General features: G+C 30.6%; 2 protein-coding genes across 2 annotated transcripts; one reads left to right on the plus strand and one right to left on the minus strand.

The window, feature by feature from the left end:
* The first annotated feature begins 7,596 nt into the window (after positions 1-7,596).
* Positions 7,597-13,891, plus strand: LOC145613603 (uncharacterized). The gene is made up of 6 exons (XM_081668701.1): positions 7,597-7,764; positions 7,873-8,087; positions 9,434-9,517; positions 9,866-9,933; positions 12,064-12,305; positions 13,773-13,891. Exons 1-6 carry the CDS (start codon positions 7,620-7,622, stop codon positions 13,889-13,891), a joined length of 873 nt encoding a protein of 290 aa, XP_081524827.1. The 5' UTR covers positions 7,597-7,619.
* Positions 13,892-14,212: 321 nt separating this feature from the next.
* Positions 14,213-19,282, minus strand: LOC145615476 (protein disulfide-isomerase-like). Its single transcript, XM_081670550.1, has 11 exons — positions 19,023-19,282; positions 18,099-18,129; positions 17,594-17,878; positions 17,323-17,511; positions 17,106-17,231; positions 16,161-16,295; positions 15,951-16,070; positions 15,705-15,822; positions 15,510-15,622; positions 14,961-15,184; positions 14,213-14,557 (listed from the first exon to the last, which is right to left on the minus strand). The coding sequence occupies exons 1-10, from the start codon at positions 19,208-19,210 to the stop codon at positions 14,966-14,968; spliced, it is 1,524 nt and encodes a 507-aa protein (XP_081526676.1). The 5' UTR covers positions 19,211-19,282; the 3' UTR covers positions 14,213-14,557; positions 14,961-14,965.
* Positions 19,283-20,924: the final 1,642 nt, after the last annotated feature.

The raw sequence follows: 20,924 nt of genomic DNA on the forward strand, positions 1-20,924 counted from the left end.
ATGGAGTATTAATTCATCTTCTTGCCCTACAATGTTTGCTCATTTTGTCAAACGATACAAAAATATGCAAGTACCTTTTAATATTAGCTTACTACCTTATCAATTTCAGCTCGTTCATCGGTTGTCAAATGACATGGCCTAATTAAAAAACACCAAAAAGCCAAAAGTCTACCAAAAAGTCAATTGTCTCACCATTGAATTGATGAATGATTAATACAAATTTGAAGTCACTTGAGTTTTAATCACCTATTAACAATATATGTATAGTCATATCTAAATGACATCAACATATATTAAAACTTAGTTATTTCATAATCATAGTATTAGTTTGAAGTGTTGAATATGATCACATGCATGCATATGAATCAATTAGGAAAAGTGTAACAATCATTTAACCGAAACCAATTAATAAATATTGGACTACTTGAGCTAGGTAGGTTATCTATCAAATGAAAAAAATAACTACATATAGTAAAGTTCTAATTAATTAAAGACAATAATTAATCCTAGTATAGTATGGTCCCTCCATGAACAAGACACATTTTAGATTGTCCTAATCCTTAATTTGGTAATTGTAATCTTTTTGGTTTGATTCATGTGTCAATTCATAATCTTGATCGATTATTATCCAATCCCTAATTACTAACTCTAACTAATACTTCACATAATCTTGGGCAAATATATTTAATAAATCGTGCACTCAACTTGTGCACAAACGTATAGTTGAAGCAATAATGTCAGTAATAATATCAAAAATATATATACTATATGAGTTTATATACGAAGTACTTATAATATATAGTTTGATTTTAATTTGTTGAATGTGAAATTGAAGTTGAAATGAAGGTAAATATACATGTCGGCTGAATAACGGCATTCAAGTTAATATTTGGGTAATTTATACATACATCCGCAGCTTTTGGCAGAAATGCATGTGATATTTATAAATGTTACTTCACTTATTTGCATTATTGTAGATATATACTGCATTACATAGATTTGACATTGCACACATTTAATTTATTTATTACTTGACTGATACAAAATCTTAAATTGGATTGAAGTATGTAGCAACTGTTGTTTAGTGATTTCAGGTTTGATTGTTGATTTGTACGTTGTCTAGGGGTATGAATATGTTGTACGTGTATTCAGATATCTGAGGACATCAATAACTTCAATTGATTGTGCATCAAGGTATGTGACCGATCATCTAGTCAATATTACTACCGGAATGAGACCTCTCATCAGTAAATCGATCCTTTATTAAAGTAGATACGAGTAGTATTGAAGGGAATTCCCAAGACCTTAGTCTCAAGCTAAGGCCAGTTCTATGTTTCCAAGGCACCAAAAACATTAATCCAAATCAAGATGATGGGCTATATGTATGTAAGTATCATGCATGCATGACATAGCCAAACAATAGATACTCCCAATCAAAAACACCAACATTTTTATTAAAGGAGATAAATTACTTATTGTTAATATTTTTAGGGTGGCCAGACTTAATGTATGTGGAAAATCCATCTTCTTATGACAGTGTTAAGTAATTGTTAGGGGCATAAAGCAATCTTAAAATTAAAGATTAATTAATTCTTGTCATGTTTTCTAATTTACCCTACAAAGTCAATTAAGGTCATCATATAAATCAAGTCTATCAAGATATTGATGATGTGTGAGAAGTAGCTGAAGTGGTTAGATCTTACCTCCCGTTCTTAGGAGATTCTGGGATAGATTTTCACCTCGTCTTTGTGGCTCTCTAAACACCAAAAGATATTAATGATGCGTTTATGTAGCAAGTTTTCTAATTTTCTTTCTTTAAACAAGCTAAGGTAGGGTTTAATTAGTCTCTTTGTGAGATATGGCTATCCTACCTTTGTGTATTTTTAGCTTTTCAAAAAGATGTATACAATAATATTAAAAACAGAAACAATAGAAAAAAGCATCCATGCATGACAATATCAGACTAATGTTAATATATAATTTAACTAAACAAGTTAACATGCTACAAGTATACACTTACGGAACTAATACATTATACATTTTTCTCCGTATTATTTATTTTAGCATCAATTTATATACAAGTATATGCTAGTATTAAGTCATTTAAATAGATATATCATCAAAAATATAAAAAAAAACGAAGTAGTACGTATTATGAAATTTCTTTATCCAACATACTTTGTTAAAATAGACACCTTGAAAGGAGACAGATAGATTAACCGTAGTGGTGTCGAAAATTGATCGAGCAAGGTCACATAATTTTCAAAATATTTTAGTGGGTCCTTTTTATTACCAATCTTTACTCATTACATGTCTCCTTCACAGTTGCTAGCTAAAATGCAAATTGTTCGATTCCCTGAATATTTCATTTTTTTTTACGTGGTCCCATTTAATCTTTCTTTCTATAAAGCCCTTAATTTCGAGTGTTATTATTCTGCCTCTCAACGTGTGAACCTTGTCTCAAGTACATTTTTATTCTTGTTTTTTATAGAACCAAATTTATATTTGCTCCATCTTTTAAAGTTGTGGTGTAATTTGTTGTAATTAATTTAATTATATATCTACTTTACAAGGCTAATAATAATAAAGCAATATATCTTTAACTAACATGAAGGAATGAACTTCACGATTTAATAGTTTGATACCTTGTACGCTATCCAGAGTAATAATTATTTTAATATTTAAGAATTTTATACAGAGTAGTTCATACCTTTGTTAAAATGTCGAGTGTTTGCGAGACACGCGATTAAGTACAGAAGTGGAGAATAAATGAAAAATCAAAGTAAAATAGCACACAAAATCAATTAATATTTGTTCCGTGTTTTATGTTTGTGTGTGTTATGGAGGGAGTAGATGATACGCATATAGTTCTAGGCTTCTAGCTAGCTTATGACTTAGCTAGCATGCTAGTTGACATGATACGATCAAGTTTGCAAGTGATACACTAGTAACGTACACTACGTACTTATTTTCCACATTGTAGATTAACAATCAAACTAGTACTTTACAACTCGAGCAACCATCTCCTCTCCCTTAAAAAAAACTGTAGAAAAAGTCTTATGTTGGAGTAAGAATGAAAAAGAAGATAAGAATTTTCTTATTCATGTGACACGCCAAATCTAAGTGGACCCTTGCAATTGAAAATTATGTTCAAGAGAATGAAGTATGTGAAAACAACACATCGCTAAAAATAAAGATAAAACATTCTAAATCTCAAGATATATGGGTTCAATTACATTCCAAATAAAACAATAGGAGTAAAACTAGAAATTCAATTTATCAAAATAAATAAATAAAGACATTCAAGCTAAACAATAAAAAAAATATATGGAGTATTACAAATGGCTAGGATGTTAGGTCGGTTAGAGATAGGTCACAAAATTAAAATCATACCATCATGCATTTTAGATTATACAATACATTTGGGTGCACCACCCATGTAAAAACTGTTATTTGCATTCTTCAACTTATACACAATGTCTCACCAAAAAAAAAAAATTAAAAAAAAAAGTTAATAACAAAAAACAAAAAAGCAAACAATCTTTTTAATCTTCTACTTAAATGTAATTTGTGTTCTATCTACTTATTTGCAATGTTCTATTTATTACTTATACTCCCTTTCTATTTCTATTTAAGTGCTCTATTTTTAATAGACATGTATATGCCGATGTAAAAATTTAACAATTAATTAATATCTTTAATTATTAAAAAAGTATAAATTATATAACAATTGATTGTTAATAAATTATTATTGAAGTGGGTCAAAGTGGGTCGGGTGAATAGTGCAAAAGTCTTAATAAAGCACTTTTAAAAACGAAGGGGTATGTATGCAATATTCTTTAATATTTATACTTCCTAAAATGGAATCAAGTTGGGAATTCATGACATACAAAAACACGCACAAATCGGTGTAATTAATGTTAATTTATATTTAATCTTTCCTTTTTTAGCTTCTTATAGCCCTTAGGGATATGTTTATCATTTTTCTTAAGTTAATTACCTGAATTTATTTGAACTCATTAAAGTTCTACTTTGAATATGAAATTATGAATAGCCTTATCAACCCTTATTAGAACATACCTTTCCAAAACTAATCCTATATATATGAACTTGCTTATCCTAAAGAAGAAAAATAAGATGAGTAGAGCATATAGCCTTAATTCAACATCATTAAATACAATTTAAATTTGAAGTGAACCTTACTATATCAAAACCACATCTATTAAGGGCCTGTTTACATTTATTGATCTGAGCTGAAGTGAACTGAACTAATTGGAGCTGAACTGAACTGAACTGAACCGGATATTTTATGAGAGAAAGAAATTAGGAGCTGAACTGAACTAAAATGAACTGATTGGAGTTGAATTGAATTGAACTGATTGAAGCTGAACTGAAATTAAGCTGAAATAAACAGGCCCAAAATAATGTACACTTCGTATAAAGAATACGAGCAGATTTTTGATTGGTAACACTCGTAAGTCGTAACCTAAAATTTAAATCTTATCTACATTATTACACTTATGGCCTTCTCTATTTAAAAATATTCTCAAATTATAAGCAATTTTATATTTCTTTATTCATTTCCAAAATCAACTATATATGAACACATCTCTATCAAAAATAATTTTATATTAATTTTAATGTCACCTTAAATTATATCCACCATTAGAAAAATGAGAATAAAACTAAAAAATCAACTTGCATCATAGTTTGACATGCATTCCTTCTACAAGGGTAAAAACAATTAACATGATTTGAAATCGACTTCCACGATCAAATTTACCATATAAAGACCAACACTTAGTAGTGGCTACTATGCATAGGATCCATTAATTATGATATTTTTCCCCCTTAGTTTTTTTTTTTTTTTTTTTGAATTTTCCCCCTTAGTATAGAAGTATGTAACATGCATATATTATCTCGAATCTCTTTCAAAATTAAAATTGATGCTGAACCGTTCATTTTTAGATTGTACAACTAATTAATTGCATGTTAATAGTTAGATTTATCTTAATTACACCATGTTATCTCTAACCAAAAATACACACAAAATATGGATATATATGGCTAAAATAGATATGGGGCTAATAATAAAATGAATTGAATGTATGTATTAGTAGGCCTCAACTACCCAAGATTTTATATCTTTAAAATATACATATCCTTTGACGAAACATTTGTGGTCCTTCAAAATCTTGGACGCATGATATGATATCCATTTGGAATGGCACGCAATATCTCAATCTTCATTGCATCTTTTTTTTCCTTCTAATTATATGTACACATCTCTATCCATATATTGATAATATATGATTTGTATGCTATAGGATATTGAGATCGAAATGGGATATGTACATCCGATCTCCTTCTCTCAAAGGATCTTCTCATAGCTGCTTGATTTACATTAATAAAATTCAACGTTTCATTTTCACCTTGATCGAAAAATAACTGTAATTAATGATAGGAGAAAACACCTAAATGAATCTTCTGCATGTTAATCCTATATTCACCATACAACTGGTTGTACTTGATACAAAATAATTACCCAATTTGTTTATTATAGTTTTGTATAAATGACTAAGGGTACTTCAGCTTAATTTCAGTTTAGTTCAGCTCCAATCAATTCAATGCAGTGTGGTTCCTAATTTCCTTTTCTCATAAAATATTCGTTTCAATCAGTTTAGTTCAGCTCAGTAAATATGAACATGCCCTAAATGCGCAGCGACTAACTAAATATATAATATTTTATCTACTTACTATTAATTCTTCTATGCATCGATTATTGTTGGATAAATGAAATTTAAATTACCTTCAAATTTAAGTACCATGGATTAATATTGCTCTATTAACTATTATGGTTCATGGATAAATCTAGCCATCAATACAAAAATAATAATAAATTTATAAAAAAAAAAAAAAAAAAAAAAAAAAAAAAAAATCCGAAAATAAGAAGAATAGTTAAGAAGCCAGAGGTTACATGAAAGCATTTGTGTTGATTAGCTCGGATACTACTGCAAAGAAGAAAGGGTAAAAAAAAAAAAAAAAGCACATGTGAAGACAAACAGTATAAATAAAAAAGATAAAGAAGGGTGATATAGCACGAGTAACATGATTACACTTTGATACCATACTACTATCTTTCTTTGACTTGAAGATCTTCTTTACAATTTTTTTACTGTTCATTTTAATCTATACTTTACTATAAGTCATCAACGTAATCCTCCCCTAAATCAACTCTGGGATCCTTAATGATCAACATTTATTATATTATATTGTCTCTAGAATCTCGATTATCTTATTCTCACGATTTTTACAAGGTGTAATATTTTATTCATCTTTCCCAAATCAGCAACTTTACCATGTATACATAACCTAATATTTGATCACAAGAAGATTTTTTTTTGTGTACATATGTGTAAATTTTAAATGATATGATCTGATGATGATATGGCGATGAGTACTTGCATCAAAAAAATAAAATAAAATATGGCGATGAGTACATCTAACCATTTCTAAAATTCTAGACGTACGTTATGTTATATACAGTTGGTATGTCATATTAACCTAGTTTATGTCCTTTTTATATCTGGGTCTTGACTAGATATAACCTATTGGGTTTGAAATGTGATATGTTGTGTTGTTTTATAATGTGTTAACACAAGCTACTCTTTTACAGTGTTATTTGCAGTCCAACTCACATACTTGTTAACGAGTAGTTGAGCTTGTACTAGCTAACTAGTTATTTGTGTAATTATGTATGTAGCCTTCTTTTAATTATTTATACAAAGAATGTTGGTTTTTATTTAGTGCTTCAAATCCGATTAAGTTTTACAAGTAATTAAGATAAAAAACCCTCATTAATTTCTAACTAGCTTTGTAATTTAGACTATTAGATTAAAATTAACAATTTTTGCAAATGTCAAGTCTCTACCTTAGCAACAACTTCGACCCATCTTCCCTTCTCGCCTTTAAAGTTTAAACATACACACATAACCCCTCCATTCTCATACCTCATGCCCAATTACACGATCATACTATGTTGCATCATGTCATACCTCACACAATTACACGATTCAATTCATCCGATCCATTGCCATCTCTACCCAAACACGAAACAAACATTTACTACTATACTAGGTTAATAGTGTATACTATAGTAAAAGAAAGGTAAAAAAAATTGCATGCCACTGCACACATATAATTAGAAAATGGTAATGAGAGAGACAATATAAAAGTGGACCCTATTGACCCCACTAAACTCAGTGAGTTGTACCGACGTGTGAACGGCAGAATCTATTCACAGATCTTCCCCAACTCTTTCTCTTACTCCCTTTAGTATCACCTACGGCAAACATTTTTCTTTTTTTTTTTTTCTTTTTTTTTTTCAACATCATTTTTGAATATTTTAAAATTAATTTACAAAATATATATTTATTTTTTTTACCTTCCTTTTTTTGCTTCTCTTGTACTATATATATACAAGTGGACAAACCCAAGTTTTACATTCTCATTCTTCATTACAACATTATATATTTTGGATCTCTAATTCTCTCTATTATTTCAATATTTCTCTACCTAAAAAATTTATATTGTTCATTTTCCATTTTTTTCAAGAAAAAATGGAAGCAAAAACCCAAATTTTAATTCCGAAAAATGAAGAAAATAATCATATTAGAGAAGAACATTTTCATGTATTAGCGGTTGATGATAGTATCATCGAACGTAAAATGTTAGAGAAACTCCTTACTATCTCTTCCTACCATGGTATGTATCGTTCTGTCCGAAATTAGTTGTCATATGTCAAATTACTCTATCAACGTGACTATTAATTTCGGAATTCTGAATGATATTTTTCTGTTATTAAATGTGTAGTGACTTGCGTTGAATCTGGGGATAAGGCTTTGGAGTACTTGGGCTTGGTGAATTGTCATAACCCAGTTATTGATGATGATAGTCATGTTCATGATGATGATGATCATCATCATGATCATGTTAATGATCATCATCATGATGGTAATGATGATGTTGAAGTTTCCATGATTTGTCCTTCTCTTCCATTACCTGATAATGTTCATCACCACCACCAAGTGAGTCTTTCTCTTCCTCTAGTTTTTTTTTTCGGCTTGGCTGGCCAATACCTTGTGGCCGTCGTACAAGGCGGAACACACGGTTAGGCCAGCCAGAGTCTCATATCATATCATGTCATATTATACTCTATCGTATATAGAGGGAAAGAATATATTTTCTTAGAAAAGTGTATATTTGGATTGCTTTTGATTTTAAGCAAAGATCTGTTAAGTAATTTTATATTATTTTGATTCTAAAGAATTAAAAAAGGAGAGAAAGTTGGCACCAAAAGCTTCTTGTACTACTAGATCTGAACAACTTCAATTGGTTTCAAAAGTGATAATAATGCATGCACCTAATTCACTAATTATAATTTAAAAAACTAAAGAGATCATAAATGTTACTCGTCGGTGAGCCTTTGATTAATTTCTTCTTAATCTTTGGTTCAGAATTGATGTATATAGTCACGTTGATAGTACTGTAATTTGAACTAGTAATCGATGTGATTAGACTTTTTCGTATTACTTAATATTTTGAAAAAAATATAATAGTTCTTGGTACAAGCAGTATTTATTTCCAAATTAATGAATTGTGAATGTAGAAAATTTAATTTGAGTGCATTTATATATATGCGCACATAACTGTAAGCTACTACCAATTACACTTTCATAAATTCAGGTACTCGTACTATGTCAACTAATGTTCTAACTTAAATTATTTTTCATATTTTAGACCTCATTGAATTATTACTGTAAATTTTATTGTTTATGATAAGATTGTTATAAAAGTTATTTTAAAATAATTTAGAATGAGATTATGGTTAACCAAAGTTTTAAGCATCTTAAATTAGTGTTGTGCATATCTATACGTATCGTAATGACATAATAGTATATGCTTAAGACTTCATTATCAAGTTTCTAATTGTAGTAATAACACATTTTGGCGTAATGAGATGCTATTTCCTTAAATGAACAAGTATATACTTCTATATGGTTACTAATTGTATGAAAAAAGTTCATTGGTAGGGTAAGAACCTAAAATATACATTTTACGAAACTTCGTTCTAATACATGAAAATAAGTCGAAGTTGGGTCATGTAAGGTAATGTTGCTACTAGCTAGACTTACTGAAAACCCGAACCATTAATAATTTTCATGATATTAATTACTGTTTGTACCTTGTGCATGATCCACTTAAATTAAACTTTTTGTTTACTTATTTGGTTATTTGGGAGAGCTTCATTTTGATATCTTATGAATTGAAACCCGAGATGATTAATCTATTATTTTCGAAGATTACAACATGTTTTGTAAAACCGTCAAATTAATTGCATGTTTTAATATGATATCCTCAATTTCTTAAGCAGGGACAAGGAACAAGAGTGAACTTGATAATGACAGACTATTCTATGCCAGGAATAACTGGTTATGATCTACTTAAAAGAGTCAAGGTTTTACTCTAAACTCAATATATATTTCCTTAGCAACTTTGTATAAGTATTATAATTTTTTAAAATATAAAATCTCATTGATTTGTTAGCACTATTACGGCTCATTTGGTAAGGGGTATCAAATGTTGGTAATGAGAATGAATCACTACGAGTATATAAATAAAAGGTTAGGATAGATAAGAATGCGTTACTAACTTACAATAAGCATTACCTTTACTATCAAATTGTACGTAAATTCATTATCATGGCTAATAATCAGCAAATACGAATTTGGTTGTCATTAGTACTTTTATCAATTTAAATCCAAAAAAGGGTAATAATTCCGGGAAATTTCATTCAAATTGGCAGGAATCCTCCTGGAAAGATGTACCAGTGGTTGTGATGTCTTCTGAGAATGTTCCTTCAAGAATTCACATGTAAGCTCATCTCTTTTTCTCACCTTTTTCTAAAAATAGACTATTCTCTTTTTCTTTAATTGGAAAAATATATTATTCTTTCAAAAATTAAAGTAAAAATCTTTATAAATTTGCGTTGAAAAATAAGTAATACTTAGACGTTAACTAAATAACATAATTGAGATCCCAAGTTATCTTTATATGATATGGGAAAATCTTAAAGAATCTTGGTGCATATTTTGTCCCCCTTAAAAATATTAAGTCAAAATGTGATGTTACATTATTATTATTGGTTTGATTGAAAAGATGCAATTCGTGTGAGCTGTAGGATCTTTGATTATTATCTAATGGCCCAACCTTGTTCCCATTTATTTGTATATTGCAATCTTATAAAGTATATTATTTTATTCACTTCATTAGATTTACTTTTTTTTTGGTGAATCTACCTAATTACAACTTTTAAAATTTCAATGTAATGATACAAGTATGTATATGTGATATGAAGTCTTAAAAGGGTACCCGAGATTTCGGAATTGATCAAGTATGGTCTACATTATTGTTGTTGTACGTGATTGTAAATTACACAATTTGTTTTGAAAAAGAATTTAAGGTATATCTCTTAAAAAAGAGATCCTCTAAGATGTCATGATAGTACGATACAATGTGTATTTTATTCAATCTTTAATGACCATTGTATATTTAATTATGTTACAATAATATATTTTTTAAAATTGCATTTGAAAAAAAATGTAGAAGCACCATTATTCTTAATATCCAAATTGACCAAATATAATACAAACTAGACATATGTAATTTGATATCAAGGATTCACTCGAAAATGATGTTTTACCAAGAATTTTATACTTTATTTAATAGCATTATAGAGTATATAAAAATTAAAGATATCTTTATAGTACTCTTGTGATTTAGACTTTTCTTAGTATCTAGGTGATGCTTATTTGATTGCTACAATTAGTATTCGTTTTACATGGTGTCCTAAGTAGTATTTCATCATGACTTTTCTTTTACTAAAAATAGCCTAATGACTTGATTTTGTTTAATTAAACTTTTTCGTCTATATCAAGAAAACAATATGCTTAAAGATTTTCGTTTTTCAAAGTTCGTTAATTTAATACTTTTAGATATCTTTCAAAACAATGTACATTTGAACATTTCATTATTGAAAATCATAGTGGCTATAAAAAATTGGAACAAAATCCAGAGGAGTACAAGGGAAAGATTAGAAAGTTTTAATTATATTTGATTTATAAAGATATGTCAATATTAAAAAATAAAAATTAGCAAAAGATTCCCATCCACATGGATGGTGATTAATATATCCCCCGTAGTATAAGGGCACCATATGATCTGAATTTGTAAGAAAATCTTGTCCACTATACAAATAAATCACTTAAGACCTGTTCTCGTACAATTATTTTCAGTTCAGTTCAGTTCAGCTCTAATAAGTTTAGTTCAATTCAGTTCACTTCAGCTCACTTTAGCTCCTAATTTCCTTCTCTTATAAAATATTCATTTCAGTTCAGCTCAGCTCTAATAAATTCAGTTTAGTTCAGTTCAACTGAGTTCAGTCAATGAGAACAGACCTTTACTCTTAGTTATTGATTAATAAATTAGGGCCCACTTAGCTTAAAAATCATAATTATTTAATCAGAAATAATTTTAATTAGTACATATAGACGATATAGTGCAATTAATTGTAATTAGTAAAACTCGAAATAGGGCCTAATATGGTTTAATAATTAGACTCCGTGAGAGTAAGGATTTTTCTTTTTAATCTCTTCTGCGTAGTAATAAATAAAGTAGGTAAAAAGTAGGTTATATTAGGAAGACCATGGAAAAAAAAAAAAAAGTTCAGTTTAGATAAATATAAAAAATTAATTACTTGTTTAGAAAGATTCTTGTTACTCAATCAAGTATACCTATATATGAAACTTATAAACTTCAATAGGAAATACTATCTATAATTACTTGTATCATACATCATCGTCATTGTGCAACTTATTAATTTTCAACTCCTTCGTATTTAACTAGTTTTGCGAAATAGAGACCATTTGTGTATATGTTACAATGTTACATGAACGAGCAAAGTACTCCGTAATAATAAAAATTGTTGCAATAAACTTTGAATAGGTGTTTAGAAGAAGGAGCAGAGGAATTCTTGCTAAAACCAGTAAGATTATCGGATTTGAAGAAGTTGCAACCTCGTGTCTTCAAAGCTACACCAAGTACAAGTTCTGAAAATGAAGAAATTAATAAAAAAAGCAACTTTTTAGCAGCAAATGACAATAATATTTCCAAGGAAGAAATTATAAAGATTATTGCTGATCATCGTGAAGATTACACCAGCAATAATTCCAATGAAGATGAAACCTGTTAGTGGACCAATTCAACCAAAAGCTTAAGCTGATGGTTGAGGCCCAAGAATATGTTTATCACGCCCCCTCACACGAGAGCCCGTTTGGGCTAGAAGTGTGGATGCAACATGGGCCCTCCTCATACCCAGCGCTTAATATTCCACTTGGAAGTGGGGGTGGATGAGATTCGAACCCGTGACCTCTGTGTCACGCTGGCTCTGATACCATGTTAGTGGACCAATTCAACCAAAAGCTTAAGCTGATGGTTGAGGCCCAAGAATATGTTTATCAAAACCAATAAAATTAGCTATGAAATAGAGAAATTTGTTGAAATATCCAAGATGAACTTGTAATGTGAATAAATCTATCTTAATTTAGGCATAGTTTATGAAATTAAAAAAATGTTGCACCCTCTTAGCCAGTTTGATAGAAGAACCTAACGAAAACTTTGTTTAAATAGATGATTTGTTTCGAATCTTCTTACCCTCTTTTTGATAAGTAACCTTATACTTGATAGTATAGATTTGAGTAACGAGATCAATTACAGACTTATAGTAGCCTGATCAGCTGATCTGTGAAGGTATCCTTAGGCTTCTTCGGCTACCTTACTTTAAAGTTGAGTCATGAATCCCTTTGTTACAATTGCACGTATTAGTGTTAGATGATTTATTCTCATATATTGCTTGTATGAGGCTATGAGCCATTGAGCCTTGGAGTCTTGGACTTTTAGAATCGCGCTGTTAAGAATTCCAGCAATGTTTCAAAGAAATTTTGATTTACATGTTTTGATGGATCTTTAGTAATGGTACATATGAGCAAATGTAAATTTTTATAGAAACAATTCTTTACGCATTTTTTATTACTCGATATTGTTTTAAAGGGTATTAAGATCAATACTACAGGCATAGATTGGCTTGAGGGAAATCTTGATCATCAATTAATCTCAACCTTAGTGCCAAAATTTTATTTGTAAGTGTTTTAGCCATCATAAATACATCAAATAAATTAGATAAAAAGTGATATATTCTGTAATTTGATACAAACAATTAACCATTATGTATCAGACTCATGGCAAAATGTTCCCTCCAAGATTAAGTTCAAAATCCAATTCAGGGACAATTTCCATCATACATGTAAAATCCCATGTATACTACTTTGTATAAACTCTTGAGTCATTGGCCATTTTTGAGAATCTGGAATATTCATTTGCGAATAAATAAGCGAAATTGTGAATATACATGTACGAGATAAATGGTACGCTTGAGTGTATAGTAGACACAACTCACACAGGACAATAAGTCGAGAAAAGTATAGCTAGGAAAGTTGTTGCAAGAAGTAAAGGACTTCAAATGAGCTTAGATCAAGGAACTCAAAACTTTCTACTCAGTAGATCAGTTTCAGTTCAGGTCTCATTTTATTGCAATGTACTCCGTACATTGTAGTTTTGTACTATAAGCTGATTTCAAGCTGGTGTTAATTTTGAAGTCGATTATACAAGTCAGTCTTTTAACCCAAACCCATTTATGCTGAATGGTTTGATTAGGCATTGTGATTTACAAGGAAGAATCGTTTATGAATATCGACGCTCTTTTATGATTTTCTAAATAGTACTGTAAATTCTACATTGGTTATTGGGAACACATAACCTCGAGTTCATTATACAATTGTTCTTCGGTATTGAAATAAAGGATAAGGGTTCGGACACATGACCTCAAAATCACATAGTCAAGCCCCTAATTGATTCGATAACGCTGCCAATTATGGTCTGTGACAGCATTGTCAGCTCTTGAGCTAATATTTCTCTACTGAAAGAGAAAGAGAGCATAAACATTCTATTCTTCCTTCAACAAGCCTTGAGATATTGAAAACCCACAATAGACATGTTTATCAAGTGACTTAAGATTGAAAACTCTCAAGAGTGAGAATGGGCCAGCAAAATGAAGTTAACTAACAAACATTCTTCCAATCAAAAATCCATGGCAACTTCAGATCTCGACGATACACCTTGACTAATTAAACTACATCCAAAATCGTCAGATCTAAAAAGCCACAAAGCAAGGCCTTAAATTTATTAAAGAAAAGAGAGAGAGAAAGAGAGTGCATGATACAAAGTAACAAGAAAGATAAGGATAATCAGGAAGATGGCAAAAGCCGGGGCAGACCACCACACTAGCTTCTGTCGCGAATCTAACATATAGCTAATCGATGGACGTCCTGTGGTATAAATTAAGTTTCTGTCCATGAATTCCACCATCTTAAGACCCTTTTTCCTGTAGAAAGGAAAAAACAAAAGGTTCTTAGCATCTGAAAGTTAGCCACATGTCCATAATAATGCATATAGAAACAATGTTGATAACTGTATCAACAAAAAACATTCTAATGCAAAATGAACCTCAAACTTTCAAGGAGTACTGTCGTAAAATTATTAGACTTTGGAGGTCAAAAAGCTCATTCCACATAATAATTTGTCAAAATGAGTTTCAACTACTAAACAATATGAAAACATTCCAATTAAATCAATTTTTAGAGTGATAAACAAATTTTCTTGATGAATTAAAAAGGCGATGATCTTTGAATACAGTGGAAGTTGATAGCATAACTAGTCCCTCTGCATTCATTTGTAAACTTTTCCCACCATTTATTGAAATCAAAATGAGACAGCAAAAATTTTACCTAAATTACAACTCGTCCTTAGATGTAGTTTGCTCAGATGAAGTTTCCTCAATAGAAGATTGCTTAGCAGCTGGGTCCCTGTTCTTTTGAATAAAATCAATGATTTCTTCCTTGGTCCTGTCTCCATCATATGATAGAACATTCCCGCTTGCTGTTCTAAAATACAAAGTTGGGTAACCTTTGACATCAAAGGTGTCATCTGGGAGATCATTTGCAGTTGCATCCTGCATTCATCAGGCTCAAATTAGCTTTAACTAATCTAAGATATTCTCTAAGACTCGTAAATATGACAAAACTTGCCAATTACGAAGTAGATTTATTGTAAAATCAAAAGTTTAGGAGGCACAAAAATGGCTCATGTCAAACTCAAATGATGACAAGCCATCATCTGGTAGAGAATAAGGTCTTGTTACTAGAATGTGTATGCACATTACACATTCAAAACAGCATAGGCACGAACTTAATAATGATTGTAAAGTTTAGAACAGAAAGAAGTTTTCCTAAGATGCAAAAGGGAAAGTTCTTTAAGTGACAAGGAGAGATTCTTACAAGCTTGGCAATGACAATATCTTTATCATTTTCAAAAGAAACAGCAACTTCATCCAAGATCGGAGCCAACTTTTGGCAATGTCCACACCAGGGTGCATAGAACTCCAAAAAAACTGTAGTAATTAAAAATAATAAATACATGTAAGTATAAATATGGGCCTCAGTAAGGTAACAAAGGACACCAATTATCCTTACCATTTTTGCCAGAGTTGAAAACTATATCTTGAAGGGTGTCAGCAACAACCACCTTAACAGGTTCATCGTTGGTTTCAGGGATGGGTTCTGACTTCCTGTGTGCAGCCACCTTGCCTTCCTGAAATATCACATCATTGTCCAGTTAATTAACTTATTCACGCATAAATAACTTTTACTAGAAAAACTTAAACTATGGCCAAAAAAAAAAAAAAAAATGAAAATGAAAATGCATAAAAAATAAATTACGCTGTAATCTTGGATCCATGATACAATTTGATCAGCCTCCACTTTATCTTTAACGTATTTCTTCCCATCATTGGTCTGGACAATAATGAGAGGTACTTGGTCCTCTTTAAGTCCAAAATACTGAACAAAAACATTGACACCAGTTAATACATAATGTTAATGACAATGATAGCACAAAATTAGCTAGAAAATACAGAAAATTTAATCTACCTGGAGTGCTCCAGAACTGGCATCAAGGTCTCCCAACAAAAAGCTAATACCCTTTGATTTGTATTCTTTGGCAACTTGTTCATACTTTGACTTGTATGAATCAAAATCAATGCTGAAGTTCATGAACAACAAGGCCTGATCCAATTCAAAACAACCTTAATAAGCCATAGAACAATGAGGAGAAATCAACAGAAGGTGAAGTCGTGAAAATAACAGGATAACAGTAGCACAGAAGAAAAATTAGTCAAAATTTCAACATGGCAAACACTTAGTCCGCCTGCACAATCAAGTGCACTTGTGGCACTGACCCATGAGGAGAAAGGTGATGGAAAACATACCCCCAGTTAGACTACAATTATGGTAGAGAGATTATACAGAAGCAAAACTAAAATGTCATTCAGTAAACATTCAAATGACGAATCTGACACTACAATGACATAAACAACTACTAATAAACCTCAATTACATGACATCTCCACACAGCTTAAGACGAGAGTTAAAAATAAAGCAATAGAAGATCCACAGACATACAATACATAAGCATCAAATCTAAACAGAGGCGACAGTGCCTAACAGCAAAGACAAAGATCCAACTCAGTCCATACTTGATAATTAACTTTAAAAAAAAAAAAGGGTTTCTTAACTAAATTTACTGTTGTTAGTTTAAACACAATCAGATATTTACGCAAAATTGCACACTCCACATGTGCATATAAGAATCAATGTTCTATGTGCTACTTAAGATGGTCACAGCCACCATAAAATTTACTACCTCCGTTTCATGTTTTTTGCAACTTTGAGCATTATTTGTGAGATATAAATTATTGCAAAGTTGCAAAAAACATGAAACGGAGGTAGTAGTTATGACCAAACATATGGTGACTCATTACCAAACAAGTCAAGGACAACTCCATCAAGTTTGTACAGAAGAAAAAACATATATACCTTGGCATTGGGAGAGTTAAAAAACTTAATAACATAGGGATGGTGTGCTGGGTCCTTGCTGAAGATAGTCACAGTAGGAATACTGGATTCTTCAACAAACTTCTCCAGAGCTTCCGCATTAAAATCCTACATATTATCACAAGGTTTCATCAGCTCACGAAACTACTGTAAAAACCTGCTATTTTGCAAGAAATTTGATATGAGTAACTTGCTATACCTGAGTGTCAACCACAAGCTCGTCAAAAGGCTTGAACAACCTAAGGGTGGGCTTCTTCACAGATGACTCACCCCTTGGTAGGAGCTTCGCATCAGTAGTGTGACCAAACTCGTAGTCAGAGCGCAACTTCTCAGCCAAGGCTTGGAAGCTAGTGTACTCCTCACCAGAGAGTTCTGGGAATATCCCAACCTGAAGTCGACGAAATTTATGAATAGCTAAACACAAAAACAAAAACAGAAATTAGAACATAAGGGGAAGAACTACAACTCACAATAGCAACTTTTTCCCCAATAAGAGTGGTAGCATCATCAGCAGATTTAATCTCAACAGATGCAGGACCGCTTTGCTTTTTCAAATACTCAACAATTCCTTCAGCTTCCCTTGGACCCTTGTACTCTTGAATGTGTTTCCCACCATTCCTCACAATCTTCAGTGTAGGGTAACCCTTAACATCATATTCAGAAGCAAGCTCCTTGTTCGAGTCCTCATTGGCATCAACCTTTGCCAAAACAATTGGAGGGTCGTGACTGCTCAACAAGGATGCAGCCTTCTCATACTACAAGTTTGATGGAAAAAAAAAAAATCACAAGTCAGCCAAAGAATACACAATTCAAACGACATTGTTCAATCCTGGAAAAAAAAAAAATCACAAGTCAGCCAAAGAATACACAATTCAAACGACATTGTTCAATCCATGCATTGCAATTAGATAACTAAACAATTCAAAACAATATAATGCCTCTATTGTTAAAATCAAAACAAGGAACCACAATTACCTCAGGAGCTAGACTCTTACAATGTCCGCACCTGTAAGAAAGAGATCATGATCAAATTAGCCATGACAGGAAATTCTCGACTAAATACGCAACTAAACGAAAAACATAATCAACCATTCAAGTTGTACCAAATCAGGAAATGCAAATGATGAGAAATGGATAAACTATAAACCGGAAGGTGTCAATGCAGATACATTCCCTTAATTACCCGACATCAGTAATGTCTTGCAAACAAAAAGTTCCATTCTATTATAATGAATGAAAAAAAATCATATGACTCCCAACAGGAGTTACAGGACAACAGTTATTATATTGCATCAAAATATTAGCAATCCAGTCAGCTTCTTAAACTTGACTTTTTACTATTTCATAAATTAAAAAATAAATCCACAAAATTTTAACTTTTAACACTTCATATGCAACTTTGACCTTGCTTTCTTCGCCTAAATAACAAAAATCATATTGAACAATTTTGATTTTTACCAATAAAAACTAGATCAACAATCAACATCAATCTATACCAATTAAAAGTAGTACCAAATTCATCAGACAAAATAATAATGCCACCTTCACAATAACACATTATAGATCCAACATTCTGAAAAATTACCAATCAAATTCAACAAATTCCTACAACAATAATTTAAAACAGATCTCAATGCCATCACTGATGATTAAACCTTGCAAAACTATAATTAACACTCAAAATAACTATCCGATCAGTGATCACGCAAATTCCTCCAAGTTGCTCACAAAAAGCAATCAAATCACAGAAAAAACAAACATTCAACATCCCTTTCATAATCCACAACAATCATCAATAAATCGCAAATCACAAAACAACAACAACAAATCATCAAAAACTATAAACAATTACAATAAATAAATTAACAAAAATCATAAAATTAAGATCAAAAATCATACCAAGGAGCGTAGAATTCAACGACAATGAAATCATGTTTAGCGACAGTTTCAGAGAAATTAGTGTGATCGAGAGTAAGAACAAACTCCTTAGCATCTGATGCAGATGAATCGGTAGATTCAGAAGCATAGATCGAAGCGAACACAGCTAAGAGAGAAACAAGGAAGAATGAAACCCTAGAAATCGCCATTTTTTCCCCCAAATTTTTCTCTCTCCTCAAAAAAACTCTTTCTAAGTTGTGAGTTCAGTGTGAGTATTTTTTGCAGGTTTATAAGAGAGAGAAATAGAAGTGGAGGAGAGAGAAAGTAGGACAAAAATGTAATAATCACGTGTAAACTTTCTGTTGAGAGAGAAGCTTTTTGTTATTATTTTATTTTATTTTTATTTTTTTTATTTTTATTTTTATTTTTTGCATTTTTGTGCGTGTAACTTGGTTTCTTAGAGGTCAGAATTTTGACGTGGCATGTTTTGATTGGGTAGTGATTCGTGGAGAATTTATATTTATTTTTAAGAATTATCTACGCCTTTAATGTATCTGTACGTATAGGCTTATGGATGTATCTTCGTATTAATTAATTAAATTGTGATCTTTCAAAAAAAAAAAAAAATAATTAATTTGTGATAAAATATGACGAGGTTTGTCCAATCATTATTTGACACGTAGCAAGTTTAGTGTACTTATCTTTTATTTTTTGGCTTAATTGTAAGTATTTTTTTCTAGTAGAGATTTTTATTTTTAAAAGATTTCTTGTAAGATCTTGTATAAATATATAAAATCCTTTAATTTCCAAATTAAAAAAATATCAAATTTATACTTTCACATTATGTTAAAAGTGTGATTTCTTCTTTCAAAAAAAAAAAAAAAAGTGTGATTTCCAAAAATTAGAGAAAGGATTGAGTTCTTGACTAATTAGTTGATTCCAAATCTTAAGGGATCGGATTTATATACCATTAATTTTTAGCAATTTATAAATATAGAAAGTCTCCAAATCTTAAGGGATTTATTTACCATTAACTTTTAGTGCTCCGTAATTTATAAACATAGAAAGTCCGACCAACTCTCTTCGCCTTATGTTTTACAAAACTTAAAATATTTTTGTTTGATTGAATTTTTTTTTTTTTGAGGGAAATTATTTTTTATTTGAATTGAATTGTTATTGCTAAACTAAAATGATTAAGGCCCTGTTCTCTTCACCTTAAAAAAATAATATTAAGTAAAAATAATTTCAGTTAAGTAAAAATAAGTTCAGTTCAGTAAAATAGGCATGTTCTCTTACGTTGAAATTCAGTTCAGTTCAGTTCAGCTGAGTTTAGTTCAGTTCAGTTCAGCTGAGTTTAGTTCAGTTCAGTTCAGTTCAGCTCAATTCAGTTCAGTTCAGCTCCTAATTTCCTTCTCTTATAAAATATTCATTTCAGTTCAGTTCAGTTCAGTTCAGTTGAGTTCAGTCAATGAGAACAGGCCTAAGTTTAGTTCAGTAAAAATAATTTAAGTTCAGTAAAAATCAGTAAATTCAAAGAAGAAATATAACATGGAATCAGTAAGTAAAAATAATTTCAGTTCAGCAAAAATAAGGTGAAGAGAACGGGGCCTAAATTGAATTTTTATTTTTATTTGCATTGAATTGTTATTGCTAAACAAAAATGATTGAATTGAATTTTTTTTTTAAAATGATTAAATATTATGTTTTTTCTTTGAAGTTTATTGATATTTTCTAATTGAAACTTAATTTTGATGACATTATATTGTTTTCACTAAACTTAGGATCTGATCACTTTTACTAAGCTGAACTGAACTGAACTGAATTGAACTGATTGGAGCTAAACTAAACTGAATTGAACTAAATAAAGCTGAAATGAATATTTTATGAGAGCATAAAATTAGAAGCTGAACTGAACTGAACTGA

This window comes from Chenopodium album, chromosome 25 (assembly GCF_948465745.1).
Source record: "Chenopodium album chromosome 25, dcCheAlbu1.1, whole genome shotgun sequence".
In the NCBI taxonomy this organism is placed as follows: Eukaryota; Viridiplantae; Streptophyta; class Magnoliopsida; order Caryophyllales; family Amaranthaceae; genus Chenopodium; species Chenopodium album.